This window comes from Musca vetustissima, unplaced genomic scaffold, assembly GCF_032173495.1.
Source record: "Musca vetustissima isolate MV318-11 ecotype Yass unplaced genomic scaffold, APGP_CSIRO_Mvet_v1 utg120180, whole genome shotgun sequence".
Classification (NCBI taxonomy): Eukaryota; Metazoa; Arthropoda; class Insecta; order Diptera; family Muscidae; genus Musca; species Musca vetustissima.
The window spans coordinates 6892-26856 of NW_026887442.1; the positions used below are offsets into that span (position 1 = coordinate 6892).

General features: G+C 34.3%; 1 protein-coding gene and 1 long non-coding RNA gene across 2 annotated transcripts; both read left to right on the top strand.

Annotated features, from left to right (window-relative positions):
• Positions 1-1235: 1235 nt before the first annotated feature.
• Positions 1236-19625, top strand: LOC133335014 (collagen alpha-1(XV) chain; the record flags this gene model as incomplete). Its single annotated transcript, XM_061543310.1, has 3 exons — positions 1236-1415; positions 16466-16693; positions 19565-19625. Coding segments are annotated over 3 exons (469 nt in total), but the record flags the coding sequence as incomplete, so codon positions are not given.
• Positions 2729-4422, top strand: LOC133335013 (uncharacterized). Its single transcript, XR_009754508.1, has 2 exons — positions 2729-2809; positions 4188-4422. It is a non-coding gene; the product is annotated as an uncharacterized LOC133335013 (long non-coding RNA).
• Positions 19626-19965: the final 340 nt, after the last annotated feature.

Here is a 19965-nt window from a genome sequence, read left to right on the forward strand (position 1 = left end):
CTAAATCTGGACTCGAAAGTTAGGACATCATTCTAGGCTCAATTCAGTACGTTATGCCAAATTTCGTGCAAATCGAAAGATATATAAGATATATAGGGACTATATATGGAGGAAACTTGGCAGACATCACTCTAGGCTTAATTCAGTACGTTATGCCAAATTTCGTGCAAATCAAAAGATATATATGGACTTTGGGGAACCATTTACACGAAATCGGACGAAACTATATTGTGGGGCTATATCTAAATCTAGACCGATTTTTACGAAACTTGGCAGACATCATTCTAGACCTAAATGATTAGGCTGTACCAAATTTCGTGCAAATCGAAAGATATATAGGTACCGTTTACATTAAATCGGTTAAATATATATATGGGAGCTATATCTAAATCTGAACCGATTTTCCCCAATTTCAATAGGGTTCGTCCTTGGGCCGAATAAGTGACCTATGCCAAATTTAATCCAATTCGGATCATAAATGCGACCTGTACTTTGTTTACAATTTAACATGGACAGACAGACGGACAGACGGACGGACGGACGGACATGCATAAATCGACTTAGAAAGTAATTCTATGTATATTCTCAAAAGGAACCATGGGTCTATCTCGATTATTTTTGCCTGTTACAAACATATGCACCAAGACATAATACCATGCACCACAGTGTGGTGAAGGGTATAACAAATGGGCTGAGCCAAATTTCAGCGAATATGTATAGAAATTGCGACCAATAAAGTGGACAGACAGGCATCGGACAAACTTTATTTAGTGCACAATATCAATATTAATCGATATTAGTAAATTTCATGAATATTTGAAATATGTTGCTCTGGCTCCGGATTATATCAGAATGTTAATGTTCAATGACAAAGAATACCTAATAAAATTATATTACCCATATTTCTTCTATCTATATTTTTTTTTGCAATTGTAGTTATGCAGTGATATAATGCGCAATTTAACATACAAACCCACACCATATTATTTCTATTCACACTTCGTTTTGTTTTTGGTTAAAAATATCTTATTATTTTTCAATTTGTAAAAAAATCATTTGTGTGGAAATTTATTTTTTCGCACAATAGATATCTTTTATTTTTAATTTTAGAATAACAATTATAATGCCTTCGAAATATGTGGCCACCATTCTTCTGAACTTTTATGCTAATTAAAAAATATTCTTTACGTTTTATTTTACTCACATTTTGTATGTATGTTTTGTTTCCATTTTAGGGTACAAAATCTGGATTCAATTGTACGTGTCGCAGACCGTGATCTGCCGGTTGTGAATACAAGAGGTGATGTCCTATTTAACTCGTGGAAGGGTATATTCAATGGTCAAGGTGGCTTCTTTTCACAAGCGCCACGTATCTACAGTTTCAGCGGCAAAAATGTTTTGACAGATCCTTTATGGTAAGTTGCAATGAAAATGTAAATTTTAAAGAAATATATATTTAATGGTTATTTATTTTTAATTAATATAATATGCACATTGCTAGGAGATATCACATTGAAAAATATAAAAAAAAAAACAAAACGTTGATTATACCTACACAAATTAAAAAAAAATCTACTGACAGGTTGGAGGAAAATGCAGGGGCCAATAGATTACTGAAGACCAACTCAATTCCATATTTTAAATATTAGCATTTATTTTTCATCATAAGAATTGTACATATACCGTTTGTGTTTTCTTAATGATTTTCGTGGGGATAATCTCGAACAATAACTTAACAGTCAGCTAATTATTATTTTTATTTATTTGTATTCTATTTGAATATTATGACTTTTGTTAAATGAAGACATTAAAAAAAACATTTTTTCACATTAACCAGTGCTCTGACAAAAAATATTGCCTAAATAGCCAAAGTCACAGAAATGCCAATTACAAACAAAACTCAACGAGCCTTAGCACAATGGAAAATACAACATTCGACAATTTGCATATGAAAATTTAATAACCATAACAACACTCTGCAGTATAACAAAAACTAAAAATAGCATGCATGTTCGTACATTACAAATGAAATGACATTAAAATGAAATACAAATCGAGGCAAGGAAGAACGAAGATGTGAGAATCTTCCAAACATTTGAATATGTCGAGACATTTAGACATTTAGTTGGTTGGTTGGTAGAGTCCTATCTAGGTAGAGACAGGACAGACACACGCAAATACGACACGACATGTATACCATAAACAAGTACACATATTCCATACGAATGATAGAATAACATAGATGTACATTCACACATCCTTACATACGTGTATGTGTGTATAAATATATGTGGAAATCCTCATGTGTTCGGGTAACTAGTTATGAACTAATTTACTTTTATTTTGTAATCATTACTAAATTTTGCATTGTTTTTATACCCTACACCAGCCGAGTGTTGTACGTAACAGGTTTTGAAGTAGTCGGTTCAGATTAATGAGCCTTTAATTAGTCATGTCCATCTGTCTGGTTGTTGAATTCACCATAGAGCTCATAATATTGAAGGTAGAGCTTTGAAAGTTTACACATGCATTACCACAACTCCTACGATGTTTGGAATAAAATATGGATACCCTCAATTCTATAGCTTTTGGTTACGGTTTTCAAACATAATTGGCCTTATTTATATACAGGCTGAGATAAAAAACAACTGCAACAAAGTCAAACACCCTAATGTTTACATTTTTTAAATTTTATTGAATGAAAGCAAAAACTTAATTCGATGAATCCGTCACACGCTGCCCGAATGTTGCTCTGCGGTATTTTCGCCCATTCGCGGCGAAGCGCTTGCTTGAGGTGATCGACACATTGGTATTTATACCCTTCACCACACTGTGGCACATGGTATTATGTCTTTGAGCATATGTTTGTAACAGGCAAAAGAAAACGAGATAGACACATGGTTTCTTTTGAGAATATGCATAGAATCACTTCTTAGTCGATTTATGCATGCATGACTGTCTGTCCATGTTAAATTGTAAACAAAGTACAGGTCGCATTTATGATCCGAATTGACTGAAATTTGGCCCAGGTCACTTATTTGGTCCAGGGACGAACCCTATTGAAATTGGGAAAAATCGGTTCAGATTTAGATATAGCTGCCATATATATTTTCGTCCGATTTAATGTATATGGTGTACCAAAGTCCCTATATATCTTTCGATTTGAACGAAATTTGGCACAGAATAATGAATAAGGTCTAGAATGATGTGTGTTAAGTGTCGTGAAAATCGGTTCAGATTTAGATATAGCTCCCATATATATTTTCGTCCGATTTAAGGTAAATGGTGTACCAAAGTCCCTATATATCTTTCGATTTGCACAAAATTTGGCACAGCATAATGAATTAGATCTAGAATGATGTGTGTTAAGTTTCCTGAATATCGGTTCAGATTTAGATATAGCTCCCATATGTAATATCGTCCCAACCTGCATCGATTTTATGGTAAATGGTGCATAAAAGTCTATACATATCTTTTGATTTGCACGAAATTTGGCACAGCGTAATGAATCAGGTCTAGAATGATGTGTGTTAAGTTTCCTGAAAATCGGTTCAGATTTAGATATAGCTTCCATATTTATTATCGTCCGATTTAAGGTAAATGGTGCACCAAGGTCCCTATATATCTTTCGATTTGCACAAAATTTGGCACAGAGTAATGAATTATGTCAAGAATGATGTGTGTTAAGTTTCCTGAAAATCGGTTCAGATTAGATATAGCTCCCATATATATTTTTGTCCGATTTTATGATAAATGGTGTACCAATGTCCCTGATATCCTTCGATTTTCACGAAATTTGGCATGGTGTACTGAATTGGGTCTAGAATGATGTGTGCTAAGTTTCGGAAAAATCGGTTCAGATTTAGATATAGCTTCCATATATATTTTTTATCCCAACCTGCATCGATTTTATCATAAATGGTGCACCAATGTCCCTATATATCTTTCGATTTGTACAATATTGGACATGGCGTGCTGAATTACGTCTAGAATGATGTTTTCTAAGTTGTGCACTAAAGACCCAAGGTTTGTCCGATTGTCACACAATTTTGTACAATGAACTGTAGTTAATATAAATTAATCTCTGGCAAGTCTCGTTGAAATCGGTTCAGTTTTAGTGAAGTGGTGAAGGGTATCATATAGTCGGCCCCGTCCGACTTTACTACTATCCTTACTGGTTTTTAGAGCCAACCTTGCTTTCCAAAATACTCCAGACACAATAGTCCAACGGATTGGTATTTGGAGATTTTGGTGGCCAATGTGCGTTGGAAATGAAGCGAAGAACTTTATTTTGTTAGTTCTTGGGTGGCGCGTGCTGAGTGCGATGGTGCTGAGTCCTGTTGGAATGTCCAAGGTCTGCGGCCAAAATGTTTGCGTTCCCAAGGCTTTAATACACCCTCCAGAATATTTTCCCTATAATATTCGGCATGGGCATCAGAATAGCCAGATGCCGATTAATACGAGCGGAGAGCGACCATCGGCTGTCGGCTGGCGGCCCACACCATTTCCATGGCCGACGCTTGAGTTCTGGTGGCGTACCATTTTTTTTTTTTTTTTGCTTAGAAACTGCTGGGCAACGAATGTTGTCTCATCGGAGAAAATCAAGGTCGGCAGTTCACCACTTTCGGCCAAGCGAAGCAACTCTTTACCTCTTTTGAGTCTATTTTCTTTCTGCGGCGGTGTAAGATCTTACACTTTTTGGAATTTCAATGGCTTTACCCCGAGCTCATGTTTCAATATTTGCCGAAAGGAATATTTCGGGTTTCGATCTAGTCGCTTCTTTACCTTTCGAACCATTTCTGCTGATGTTGCTGTTTTCTTTCGTCCATTTCCTTGACGTCGGGCTACGCTACCAGTATCACTGTAACGAGCGATGGTATGAGACACAAAAGATTTATTCACATTTAAATGCTGGAGTGCTCTTACGATAACCACTTGTAGTTTTCTCGCCAAATAAAAAGAAATCACACTATATCACACTTGAATTCCATTACGAATAATATTTTCTGGAAAATTCTCACCAAAATGCTTTTGTACGCTTGTAAATAATATAATGAACTGTAACTGGAATAAATTTAACAGCTGTCGGACGATTGGCTTAGAAATGACAGCAGTCTGAAGTTGGTTGCAGTTTTTTCATCTCACCCTGTAGATATAGCTCCCATATGTATTTTCGTCCTATTTCATGTAAATGGTGCATCTAAGTCCCTCTATATCTTTCGAATTACACGAAATTTGGCATAGCTTAAGAATTGACTCTAGAATGATTAGAACTAATTTTACTGAAAATCGGTTCAGATTTAGATTAGCTCCATATATAGCTTCGTCCGATTTTATGTAAATAGGGCACTTAATTCCCAATATATATTCGATTAAGATAAAGCCCCTACATTTGTTATCTATAGGAAATTGGGCGTAGCGTACTGAATTAAGTATGGAATGACATGTCTTAAGTTTAGTTGTTCGATTTCAACAACATCTCTGAGTCGGCCCAATTGACATGAAATTTTCAATTTTCCGATCTGAGTTTCCCTAAATATATACGACAAATATTTTTAAAAAAGATGTATGTTGTACGTGCTTTATATCGGTATATATCTGACTCTACCTTATAATAAAATCGTTGGAGTATACCCAAAGTGATGAAGGTTAAATATAGTCGGTCCCGTCCGACTTTTGATCTTTCCTTACCGTTTTTTTTTTTTTTTTTTTTTTTGTATTTTGGGTTCTCATTGTATAACACATGCTTGTACTTATAATTATTACGGTACCCCCAACATCACTGTACTAAAAATGATTGCACTACCCAATTATCAAAATGTATCTTTCTACTTATTAACATTCTATAGTAAATATGTACTAAGCGTCGTTTGCTAGTTATCGAACAAACGGGATGTTTATAATTTTTAACTTTTGAAATTTGTTTGTGTGTTCTCTACATTGCTCACATTAAAGAATTCTTGCGTGAACTATGGTGATTGTTGTTGTTGTATTTGTAGTGCAAGTTGGTGTGTTTCTCTACAATGCTCACTTTAAAGAATCCCTGTGTGAGCTATGTTTATTTTTGTTGTTGTATTTGTACAAGCTGATGACTTCTTGTCTTTTGCATTCAATTGCATTCAATTATGCAAATTCTTTCAAATGTTAAACCTGTATGTAGGTATTTATGTGTTGTCAGAAAAACGCATTTCATATAGTCTGAAGAGCTGTAAAATATCTATGTAAATATCTGCATAAATAAAAATAAATGCTAAAATATTTGTCTTTTGTTTATAAATGACTCACACCTTCAACAATACGTGTTCTAAACTGATCTACTTATCGGATTGTGGTTGCTCTTTTCCTTATACCACATGAACAGAAATATGTTGGGAACATAGCGGTTTGGTAACAATGGACTTCTTCGAATTCCTTGGTATTGTTTAATATTGTATCGATATCGTTTTAATATATCATGGATCGTTTTAATATTTGATCGATTTGAGATTTGTTAAGCTGTGATAGTAAATAGACCCACTGCGATACATATTATGCTTAATTGTTTCTAACAATACGCAAACATAATTATACCCTACACTACTATGTTCTCAGGGTATTATAGCTTTGTGCAGCCCCAAGAGTTTGTAACGCCGCGAAATATTGGTCCTAGACCCACCTTTATGTATACCGATAGTCATATCTCGACTAGATGAGTCGATCTAGACATGTGTGTCCGTCCGTCCGTTCATTATAATTTGTAAACACGATACAGGCCACAGTATTGGACCAATCATCACGAAATTTTGTATGTAGGTTGGGTTATGGCCAATGAAGACCCCTACTGTTTTTGGTGGAGATCGCTTTATATTTAGGGGATGAAATGGACCAAATACTAAATTTTTGTCGCTTTTTCTGGTCACTCCAGAGGCAGCAATTATAGCCCGAACATCGCGAAATTTTACATGGAGAAGGGGATCGGGCCAAAGAATAAGCATGCCCGTTTTGATAAAGATCGGTCAATATATAGCGGGTCAAATGGACCCTGACTTTTGTGTGAAAAATTACAAAATTTGTATTAAATAGCGTATATATTTACTCCTGAAGGACATAGACCCGAGAAGTTGATAATATATCCAAGAGGAGAGGTTGGCCTTTAAATTGATACCAATTATATTGTTGTATGTACTCGGATGGGGGAGTTACACGTACATATTCTCAGGTGCTTACGTATTCAGATATTATTTAGTAAACTCTTACCACACTGGAGTGCGAAAATATAGAGCTGATTGCTTTGATAGGTTCCATGAGGTTCCAGTTATGGTCAAGGACAACGCCTATAATTTTCGGCGATGATGAGATAATTATTTTGTGATGAAGTGGACCGAAAACTTAATTTTTTGTGTTTTTCGAGTCGATCTATAGTCCGCAATTAAAAGCCGAACATCACAACCAACCCACGGTGAAGGGAATCTGGGCAAGTAATTAGAATGGCTGTACTGAATATAAGTAATATTTGTTGACCTCTAGTCGATCAAGAGGGTGCAAATATCGCGAAATAGTGTCCCTGCTCAGAATATAGAACCAAAGAATGTTAGATTTTCGTCGAAGTTGTGTAGGGTATCATATGGTCGGCCCTGTCCTACTATACTGCTCCGCTCACTGGTTTTAATTAGGGTCTTGAAATAAACTGAAACAAATTTAATCGCAAACGGAATATAAATATAATACTTTATGTTTTTATACCCTTTACCACACTGTGGTACAGGGTTCTATGTCTTTGAGCATATGTGTGTAACAGGCAAAAGGAAACGAGATAGACCATGGTACCTTTTGAGAATATGCATAGAATCACTTTCTGAGTTGATTTATGCATGTCCGTCTGTCCATGGATTCTTGTGAACAAAGTACAGGTCTCATTTATTATCCGATTTGGATGCAATTTGGCCCAAGGACGAACTTTATTGAAATTAGCGATAATCGGTTCAGACTTAGATATACCTCTCATATATATTTTCGTCCGATTTTATGAAAATGGTGCACCAAACTCCCAATATTTGTCCGATTGTGACAAAAATGTGCCTACTGAATTATGTCCAGTTTGATATATGTTAAATTTTGTTGAGTTCAGCTCAGATTTAGATATAGCTCCCATATATATTTTCGCCCAGTGTTGTACAAAAGGTACAACAAAAAATGTGTGAAATCTTTGAATGTCAGAATTAAATGCAAAAGTAGTTAACGTACAAACTTTTTATGTCAACAGTTTTTCCGTTTCTCCATTTTATTCCTTTCACATTTTATGACCAGTAATAGTCATTGCCTTGTCCTTTGGAAAGCATGTGCTTCTAGACTGTGTGTTGGTTTCATAATAGACAATCCAAGAGTAATGTTGAGGTTCTTACCATAGGCATACGATTATATATATATATATAGGTGTATGTTCCCGAAAAGAAATAGTATGGGATTCTAGATATAAGATGGCTGCATTCAAATATAAAATTCGTATGTATGTGTGACAACATAATATGTATGAAAAGTCGAACAAACCCTTAACATATTTGCATGGGAAATAAAACAAAATGTTAACAACTACCTTCAAATTGTCGCTATACCAACATGCATTGATATGGAAAATTGTTGAAGTTTATTTGTGCACAAGTTTCTATTTCGAATAGATACAAAAACAAATTTAATATAACCACCATACGAACTTTTAGAGCGTTTTTAATTTTATTTTCTTTTATTTTTTGGGGTTTTATTGTCCATAGACTTACTATCAAAGCATGCTTTTTTATTTGTCCGGTTTTTTAAATCTCTTTTTACTTTTTGTTCTAACATTTTGTAGTACTTACCGTAGCCTCCTTCATTCCTTTTCGTTTCCCTTGTGCTGGATACAGGACAAGAGCACCATACAGTTCACGGTCATTTGTTAAATTAAATATTCGTTGTCCAACTAAATAGTGTTAGTGTCGTGAATTTTATTTAAATTCGTTTTTAATTTCTCTGGTAAATAATTTGCTAAGTACTTGTGCTATTGTTCGTGACGAATGCTTAGACCTTAGAGCTAACTTTTGAAAACTATGTTTTATTTATGAGAGCAGAAGACGAAAAAGTTGAAAAAAGTGTAAAAACGAAAGCACTGTTACCAATGACATTTTATACAATTTTTACATTCAGTTCAGAATTTGAGTATTTCAATTGAAATTCGAAAGTTTATTTTGTTTTAGAATTGAAATTTCTTTTAAAGGATTCCAACATAAAATTGTAATCCAAATTGCTTAAATTTCAATTTTGGATTGTGGTTTCAATCCCACTACACTGTAGCAAATTAGTTTTGTAAATATGTCAAAAATCTTCGATCAAAACTGGGCGGAAACTTTATATCGGACATTTCACAAACACATAGATTCGTTGGTGTACCATTTATATATATCCAACAAAATTTTGCTGATGTAAAACAAACTTGTAGCAGTTTTTGTTGACATGACAAACCTAAATTTTGCCCAATAGATGTGCATACGTAAATAGTCTCAGAAAATGTACATCCTTCCATTGCTTCCATCTGCATTCAAATTAACAAAGTCATAATTCCCTGGATCGAAATTTTTCAATACGGATTGTTTTTGTTTTTCTTTTCTCAATTGTTAATTGTTCTCCCATCTATCTGTCTATAATGAGGGTGTAGTTGTGCTCGGCCTATATGTGAATTTATTTCAATGAAATGGAAATTATTTGCATGTAATAATTCACTTGAATACCCAAAGGTGTGATAAATACACACACAAACACAAAGCTCCCTGTCAGACCAGTAGTAGATTCACACAATTTTGTCCCCATAAATCTTCTCAATCTATGAATAATGAAAATGTAACAAAACAAATACACAAAAGTAGTCATACATACATACATATATATTCGAATGAATGATGATGACAAGGTAAATCCCAGTCAAAAGAAGACAATAAATACTACTGTGCAGAAAATTAAAAATGAACGCATTTAAAATGTTTTTTTTCACATTTTTGGTTGTTTAAAATAGCTTATTGTTTTGAAAACTGTAAAAATTTCAAAAACAAATTAAATTGGGTTCATTGTATTAGAAATATAATAATAATTATTATTATACCCTACACAACTATGTTGTCGGGGTATTATAGCTTTTTGCAGCCCCAAGAGTTTGTAACGCCGCGAAATATTGGTCCTAGACCCACCTTTAAGTATACCGATCGTCATATCTCGACTAGCTGAGTCGATCTAGACATGTGTGTCCGTCCGTCCGTCCAATATAATTTGTAAGCACGATACAGGCCACAGTTATGGACCAATCTTCATGAAATTTTGCATATAGAAAGGGTTCAGCCCAATGAAGACCCCTATTGTTTTTGGTAAAGATCGGTTAATATTAAGGGGATGGAATGCACCAAATACTTAATTTTTGTCGGTTTTTCTGTTCGCTCTAGAGGCCGCAATTATGGCCCAAACATCTCGAATTTTTACATGGAGAAGGGGATTGAGCCAAAGAATAAGCATGCCTTTTTTGATAAAGATCGATCAATATTTTTCGGGTCAAATGGACCCTGACTTTTGTGTGAAAAATGACAAAATTTGTATTCTATGGCGTATATATTTGCCCCTGAAGGACCTAGATCCGAGAAGTTTATAGTATGTTCAAGAGGAGTGGTTGACCTTTAAATTGATACCAATTATATGGTCGTATGTACTCAGATGTGGGAGTTACACTTAAATATTCGCAGGTGCTTACGTATTCATATATTAGTTATTAACCCATTATTACACTAGAGGGCGAAAAGATAGCGCTGATCGCTTTGAAATTTTCCACGAGGTTCCAGTTATGGTCAAGGTCAACGCCTCTAATTTTCGGCGGTGATCAGAAAATAATTTTGGGATGAAGTGGGCCGAAAACTTAACTTTTTGTGTTGTTTTTAGTCGATATATAGGCCACAATTGAAAGACCAACATTACAACATAATCCAATAATAGTAATATTTGTTATTCGGGTAAGGTGGAAGTTGTGTGGGGTATCATATTTTAGGCTACGTCCGACTGCTCCGCTCACTGTCTTTTTTTTTTTTTTTTTTTTTTGATTTATAATAATCATTCAAATAATAATCATTATTTCTTTTAAAGCTCCATGTTAAATATTTCATAATTGGCAATTCAACGGACACAGTAAAATCTCTTAATTTAATGCTTATCTATATACATTGCGACATACATATATATCGGGATAATGGATTTTATGAATCGGATGAATATATTTTGGGTGCAATGGTGCAGAAACAATGTGAAATGAAAATTGTAGCCTAAAGCGTTGCGATGGTTACAACGTTCCGTAGAAGGATCTCCCCAGAAGTTACGGCTTGAGATTAGCATTCCTTATGCATCACTCTCACATTCCTTATGCATCACCTACTTCTTTTATGTTCTCTATCGATTTGTGATTAAGCCACTCATTTCAAGGTCTTCGTGTCAAAGTAAAACTAGAAGCCAACGAAATGGGGACTACGCCCCTTTTGTATCATATATTAAAAATTAAAAAATTGGCAATATTGCCCATATATTATCCGAATGAAACGAAATTTTGCATATTGTACTGTAATTTAAGTTATATATAGCGCCCATATATTCTTTCATCTTCGCAGCATATGAGCAATATTTTCATATATATTCTTCATATTAAATATCAAAACGTCAATGCTCATTAAATCTTCTTGTGATATACATATTCATGTTAATTACAAAAGTGTGTGTATATTTTAATATTGTTATGCATATATACATTATGGATAATTAAAAGTTAAGACAAAAAAAAATATTTTTACATGGAAAATCTTTGCCAACATCAACAGAACATGATTGTATTATATTCATTATGTCATTTAAATACATTGGAATTAACTCATATCTAACACTACAGCAACATACATAAATACATAGAACATGTACAAACATATTTGCCGGCTGTCGGTCCTGCATACATCTCCAACGAATGACCATTCATGTGAAGGAAATTGTTCTGATTCATCTAATAGTCCATCTCTCTCTAACGGTAGAATGGAGAAGAAATCATGAAAGTTGTTGCAATATTTCCACATACAAATGTTATAGTCAATAAATTACTAATGAGAACTATGACTTTTGAGCAGAGGAAAGTTAAAGCTAATTAACAAATCTACACATTGTATTATGTTCGGCAGTCTATTGCAAAGTCACATGAAGCACCACCGGGGGAAACAATGTTGTTAAAACTATGAATTTAAAACGAATGTAGATGGGTGTATATGTGTTCGAGTATTGAATAAATAATTTGTACGAGGTTTGTTGAAAAGTATGAGTCAATAATATTAGAATTTTTTTCATAAGGCTCCGCAAAAAAACCCTGCGACCTTAGTGTCACTATTTTCACTTTCTGAGTCGATTTATGCATATCCGCCCGTCTTTCTGTCCAAGTTAAATTGTAAACAAAGTACAGGTCGCATCTATTTGGCCCAAGGATAAACCCCATTGAAATTGGAAAAAATTGGTTCAGATTTAGATTTCCTATATACCTTTGGATTTGCACGAAATTTAGCATATCGTACTGAATAAAATCTATAATGATGTGGGTTAATCCTATATATATTCTATATATCTTTCGATTTGCACAAAATTTGGCGTAGCGTACTGAAATAAGTCTAGAATGATGTGTGTTAAGTTTTGTGAAAATTGTTTCACATTTAGATATAACTGAAAATTTATATATCGTCCGATTTTTGGTAAATAGTGCACAAAAGTCCCTATATATCCTTCGATTTGCAAGAAATTTGGCATACCGTACTGAATTGAGTCTAGAATGATGTGGGGCAAGTTTCTGAAAAATCGGTTCACATTTAGATATAACTCCCATATATATTTTCGTCCGATTTAAGGTAAATTGTGCACTAAAGACCTAAGTTTGCCCGATTGACAAACAATTTTGTACAATGTACCGATGTTGATATAAATTAATCTCTTCCAAATGTCGTTGAAATAGGTTCAGATTTATATATAGCTCCCACATATACATTCGTCCGATTTTAGGTAAATGCTGCACCAAACGCCTAATGTTCGTCCAATTCACAACGTATTAAATTGACACGAGAATGAAGTTATTGCGTTTGGTTGAAAGTGGTGCAGTTGCAAACATATCTACGATATATATTTCGAACGGGTGTTTGATATGAAATTGTGAGGATACCTATGTAGAATATCCCCAAGTGGTGAAAGGTATCAAATAGTCGGCCCAGCTCGGCTTTACTACTTTCCTTACTTTTTTTTATGATTTCTCAGACCCTTGGCCAAGTTTCTCTTCGATAGAAAAAAATTCTGGATTCTAGACTCAGTGTTTTTTTTTATAGAAAAATCAATGTTTTATATATATATATATATCACCGACGTAACCAGGAGGGCCAGGGGGCCCGGCTGGCTGATGTGCAAGATAACTCTCGAAGGGAGTAACCGATTTCCTTCAAACTTTGTACATCGTAAAATTTCTTCCAAACTTAAATCAAGCTACCCCACAAAATGGTCAACATTTTGATGAAAATTAATTTTATAATATAATGCGAACTGACTATCCGATTTCAACTAAACTCTGCAAACCTTTATATTTTATCGAATCCTGTATAATGTTGGAAGATGAGACTCATTAGTCCACTCATTCCAGTATCTCCCCTACATAGTGTCAATATTTCGAAAACTTGTAAATCTCATATGAAGCGAACGCAATAGCCAATTTCATCCAAGCTTTGCACAACACAATATTTTTACCAATCCTATCGGTCCTCTTCTTCTGGTACCTCTCACACAAAGTGTCAACATATTGAATATTCATAAATCTAATATAAAGCGAATGGAATGTCCGATTTGGTCCAAGCTGTGCACATCGTAATATTTCTTTCAAACTTAAATCTAGTTCGAATATGGGGAATATCGGTTCACTCCTTCTGGAACAGACCATCGGATTTGAACCAAACTTTGACACCCTAATATTTTAACTAAAGCTGTATAATGTTGCAAGATGGTCCACTCCTTCTAGCTCCTCCCCTACAAAGGGTGAATATTTTGAATGCTTTTAAATGTCATATGCTCATATCCATCAAGAACCGTGTGTATGCCTCCCCAATCTATTTTGGATAAAATTATTCATGTATCGCTATATTTTATGATGCATTTACTCAGGAATATGGCTTATAAATGTTTATATTTATATACAACATAAAGCGATTATACACGCGGAATTCTCATATTATGTATTTGCAGATGTTTCTATTTTCAAAGTACTTTTGACCGCAGTTTTATTGGACGGATTTGTTCTCAGTAGATTCAGCACGTAAAAAACTAAAATCACGCGGGGTTCAACCCAATAAATAGGTTTTTTATAAATATGTTCTTGAGATATACATCAATCGAAGTGAAATCACAAGTCCTACGATCCTATAATAAGTTTAGGGCTTCAACTAGCTCGTCCGAAAACAGGGAAATTTCGGCTTGAAAATGTCAGCATCCGGCTTAGTTGAATGCGGTGGAAATATCGAAAAATCATACATTAGAACTATATTGCCAATATGGTGTTCTTCAATTCAGTCGTTGAGCACAAGTCTGTAAATGGTGTATTTTAGTAATAATTTAGCAAAAGACAAAAACATTTTTGGCTTCAACATATTTTTACCCAATTTTACACCCTCCATCGTTGTATGTTTGTTTTCTTTTTTAAATAATCGTTTCTGACCCCATATAGTATATATATTCTTGATCAGTGTAAAATTATAAGACGATCTAGCCATGCCCATCAGTCTGTTGTTATCACTCTAGCATATGCAGAAACTGAGCTAGCTGTCCAAAAATTTGCACCGAAGTGCCAGAGCTATATCAGTTGACGTGTAGGCATATCCCCCATAAAAAAATAGTATGAAAACGGAAAAGCTCTCAATTTGTGAACGAATTTCCGTTATAAATCCTTAAAAGTCGTAGAACTATTCAATAGCTAACGATGGTGTAGGATAACGCGACAAAAATATTTTTTGGTTCTCAAAAAAATCTTGAGATCCTAGGCTCAGAGTTTTTGCTATAACAAAAATCTTGAGGGTCTAGGGTCATGTTTTATTCTATAGAAAAAATCCTGAGACCCTAGGATAAGGGATTTTCTATAGAAATAAAATCCTTAAATCGTAGGCTCAGTTTTTTTATAGCAAAAAATTCCTGATACGATAGGCTCAGTGAATAGTGTTCTAAACTCCGAAGGTATGTCCGATTACGACGAACTTTGGAATGCCCAATTAATTCTACGTATAATAACGTGTAAAATGTTTCGTTAAAATCGATTCAGATGTAGATATGGCTCCCATATATAATGTTTCAGTGAAATTGGTGCCGATTCATCTGAATGGTGCAACATATAGAAATAAAATCCTTAGATCCTAGGCTCAGTTTTTTTATAGCAAAAAATTCCTGATATTTTTGTGCATTAGTGCATTAGTGAGCCTACAATACAGGGCAATAAAATTCTTTTAAACAGAGTAATATTTAGATATATCTACTGTTAATAGTTTCGTCCGATTTCATAAAATACCTAATACTCAACGCTCCTTACAACTTAAATATTGCAATAAATTTTGCACATTATTGTATTTAAATGCTGCCAACATTATGACAATATAGTTCTTACAAAACCTATATGTTTTCTATGACTTTTTGCGCTTTGAACCACAAAATACATAAATTCTAGCTAAATGCAAACAAGACATATTCACCTTGTGTGTATATTGTGTGGTTGACTTAATTTAAGTAAAATAAATAATATATTCCAAAAGGCTTTCGAGATTTGTCAAATACATCAAAGGTCATTTGAATATAAACTAAATAAAGTACATATATATATATATATATACAGCAACGTACACAGGATTTCATTTCGGGGGGGGCCCGGTAGTACAAAATGAAAAAAATCGCTGTTGCAAACAAAATTTATAAATTTACGGGCCCCCCGGGCCGCCCCCCTGCGTACGTCCCTGTATATATATATATATATATATAATATATGTGACCACACAAATTCCAATAAACACAAACACCTTAAAATGTACTTGTACTAATAAATAACTTTTTGGTCAAACTTTTTTGTGGGTGCGAGTTTCCAAGTGTCCAGATGACTGTTCACATCATATACCTAAATTATTTAGAATCCATATATGTCATTTTATAAGTATATGTGTGATATACATAGACCAGTATAAATTTTGTATAAATTTAGTTTTTAAATGTTTTTAATTTTCATTACTTCTACCAAACGAAATATTAAAAAATAATTAAAACAGCAATGAAATTATTACCAAATAATGGCTGCAAAATTTATTTTCGTCCATCAAATGAAAATATTTACAAATTGTTTGCTACAATATCTATGTAACATGTTTCCACATTTCGTTTTATTTTTTTTTTTTTTTAGGCCCCAAAAACATGTCTGGCATGGTTCGTTACCCAATGGCGAACGTTCGATTGACACATATTGCGATGCCTGGCATAGTGGAGCAAGAGATAAAATTGGCTTTGCCAGCAATTTACTGGGCAACAAATTATTGGATCAGGAGCGACTAACGTGCGATAGTAAATTAATAGTACTTTGTGTAGAAGCACTATCACAGGACCGGCGGAAAAAACGAGATTTGAGTGACAGGTAAGTTAATGAAAATGTTAACAGATTGGTAGCTAAATCTAAGTACAATTCACACGATAGACCCAGTGTACAGTCTAGCAAATAATTTGTGTACAGATAAGTTTTTTAAACATCAAAACCATTTTAATGAACATATATTTTGCAAAGAAGTTTAGGTCTTTAATGTATTTCTGTTGATTTGGGAACGGTTTAAAAATTTCTGCTTGTTTACCTAAATTACGTATATGTACGATGTGTTCACTATGTGAGTTCACTAACCACAAAATCGATAACTTTTGTACATTGTAACCGACAGATGACCTATAGATACAGGTTAACATTTTGAAATTTTGATAAAAAGCGAAAAGCGCCAGCAAAACTAATTTAAATCAGAAGATGGTCAAGTGAAGATGCACCCGGCACAGGAAGGCTGGTCTTCAAAAATGTCGATAAAATCGGAGGAATAATCTAAAATTAACAAAATGGTGGACCTTTATAAAAATATTTTTGGAAAATCGCCGATTTTTTACCAAAAACCAAGTTAAAAAATAATGAAGATCTTCACCGATTGGCTTTATCCTAGTACATACGAGAACTATACACTCCCAGAGAAACGTTGCAAAATTTGGAACCGATTGGATTATTAGTTTTTGAGTTATCGTGTCCGCCATTCGCAAAAGAGAAAAAGGCGTTTAAATAAGCCCTTTAGCCGTCACTTGATGCTGACACAATAAATCGGCTATATCTTCAAGAGTTCTTGAGATTTACACTTGAAATTTTGTAGGGACATTCTTGAATTAGTGTAGATTCGAACTATTCGAAAAAAAAAAATTGACCCCGAGAATCCCCCTTAACTTGTTATTATTAATATGGTATTTTGAGAATTTTCGACACGTTTTTCAACCGAATTGGCTGTAATTTGGTATTTTCATTGGTCGTCAAATATCACAACCAAAAATTTTCAATATCGATTACCCTATGTAACGGGTTTCCTTTTAGTTGGTATTTTTATACCCTACACAACTATGTTGTCAGGGTATTATAGCTTTGTGCAGCCCCAAAAGTTTGTAACGCCGCGAAATATTGGTCATAGACCCACCTTTAAGTATACCGATCATAGCTAGTCATATCTCGACTAGCTGAGTCGATCTAGACATGTGTGTCCGTCCGTCCGTCCGTCTGTCCATTATAATTTGTAAACACGATACAGGCCACAGTTATGGACCAATCTTCACGAAATTTTGCATGTAGGATGGGTTCTGGCCAATGAAGACCCCTATTGTTTTTGGGAAAGATCGGTTAATATTTAGGGGATGAAATGGACCAAATACTAAATTTTTGTCGGTTTTTCTGGTCGCTCCACAGGCCGCAATAATGACCCGAACATCGTGAAATTTTGCATGGAGAAGGGGGTCGGGCCAAAGAATAAGCATGCCTGTTTTGATAAAGATCGGTCAATATTTAGCGGGTCAAATGGACCCTGACTTTTGTGTGAAAAATGACAAAAGTTGTATTCTATAGCGTATATATTTACCCCTGAAGGACATAGACCCGAAAAATTGATATTATATCCAAGAGGAGTGGTTGGCCTTTAAATTAAGACCAATTATATTGTCGCATGTGCTCTGATGTGGGAGTTACACCTAAATATTTACAGGTATCTCCGTATTTGTATGTTATTTAGTAACCCATTATCACTCTAGAGAGCCGAACATAGCGCTGATCGCTTTGAAATGTTTCATGAGGTTCCAGTTATGGTCAAGGACAACGCCTTTAATTTTCGGTGATGATCAGATAATAATTTTGGAATGAAGTGGAACGAAAACATAACCCACGGTGAAGGGAATCTGGACAATAGCTGTACTGAATACTCGTAATATTCGGAAAATATGTCAGTGTGAGGAAGAGGTGCTGTTTACCTCTGATCGGGCAAGAGTGTGCAAATATCACGAAATATTGCCCAGGCTCGGAATACACATCCGTAGAAAATTTGAGTTCAGTGGTAGTTGTGTAGGGTATCGTATGGTCGGCCCGTCCGACTATACTGCTCCGCTCACTGGTTAGAGTATAGATCATTTTTTTCTTATAAGAGTTTTCATCTTGAACACACCATTAATTTTAATTATTTAAAATATCATCCGTATGGTGGAGGCTATAACAAGTTTTGTCGGACGGAACATGTCTAATTATACCCTTCATCACACTGTGGTACAGGGTATTATGTCTTTGTGCATATGTTTGTAACAGGCAAAAGGAAACGAGATAGAGGCAAACGGAAACGAGATAGACACATTGTTCCTTTTGAGAATATGCATAGAATCACTTTCTGAGTCCAGTTATGCATGTTCGTCCGTCCGTCTGTCTGTCCATGTAAAATTGTAAACAAAGTACAGGTCGCATTTATGATACGATTTGGATGAAATTTGGCACAGCTCACTTATTTGGCGCAAGGACGAAGCCTATTGAAATTTGGAAAAATCGGTTCAGATTTAGATATAGCTCTCATATATATGTTTGTCCGATTGTATGTAAATAGTGTACGAAAGCCCATAGATTTCCCTGGATTTGCACGAAATTTGGCGTAGCATACTGAATTGAGTCTAGAGTGATGTGTGTTAATTTTCGTAAAATCGGTTCAGATTTAGATATAGCTCCTGTTTATTTCCTTAAAATAAATTCAAAATCTTATGAAAACTACCGACAGAAATTAAAGTATTAAAATATATTTGAATATGCATAATAAATTTGAATATGCATAATAAATGATATGTAATAAATGATATGTAATATTTATAGGTGTGTCTACATAATATGCGCTATATATGCAATATAATAATTTAGTTGTATATATGTAATTTCTAATATATCTTTATTGTTTTTTTATATTTCCAGTGATCAAGATTTTCATACGGCCGAGGAATATGAAGAACATCTACGAAATGTACTAACTTGAAATTAAAACCAAAACCAAAAAATATCAAATTTCAAATACTCTCATCATAAGTGAACTTCCAGAGGATACCAGTCAGAAGCATATTCATCAACATTCAACCAAATCATCAAACATCAGCGACGAATTCTTCTTCTAAATCAAGAGCTAACTAGAGCGAAACTAATCAGTAATTACTAATATTTTCAATGATTTTCGTAAAATAAACCGAATTCTGTTTTGCCACACCACATAAAAAGTATATTTTAAGTTTATATTTGTCTAAGGCATTGTTTATACCATTTGAGACCTCTCTACTCTATTTAAGAAAGTAACAATTTCAACAATAAACAACAAATATGAT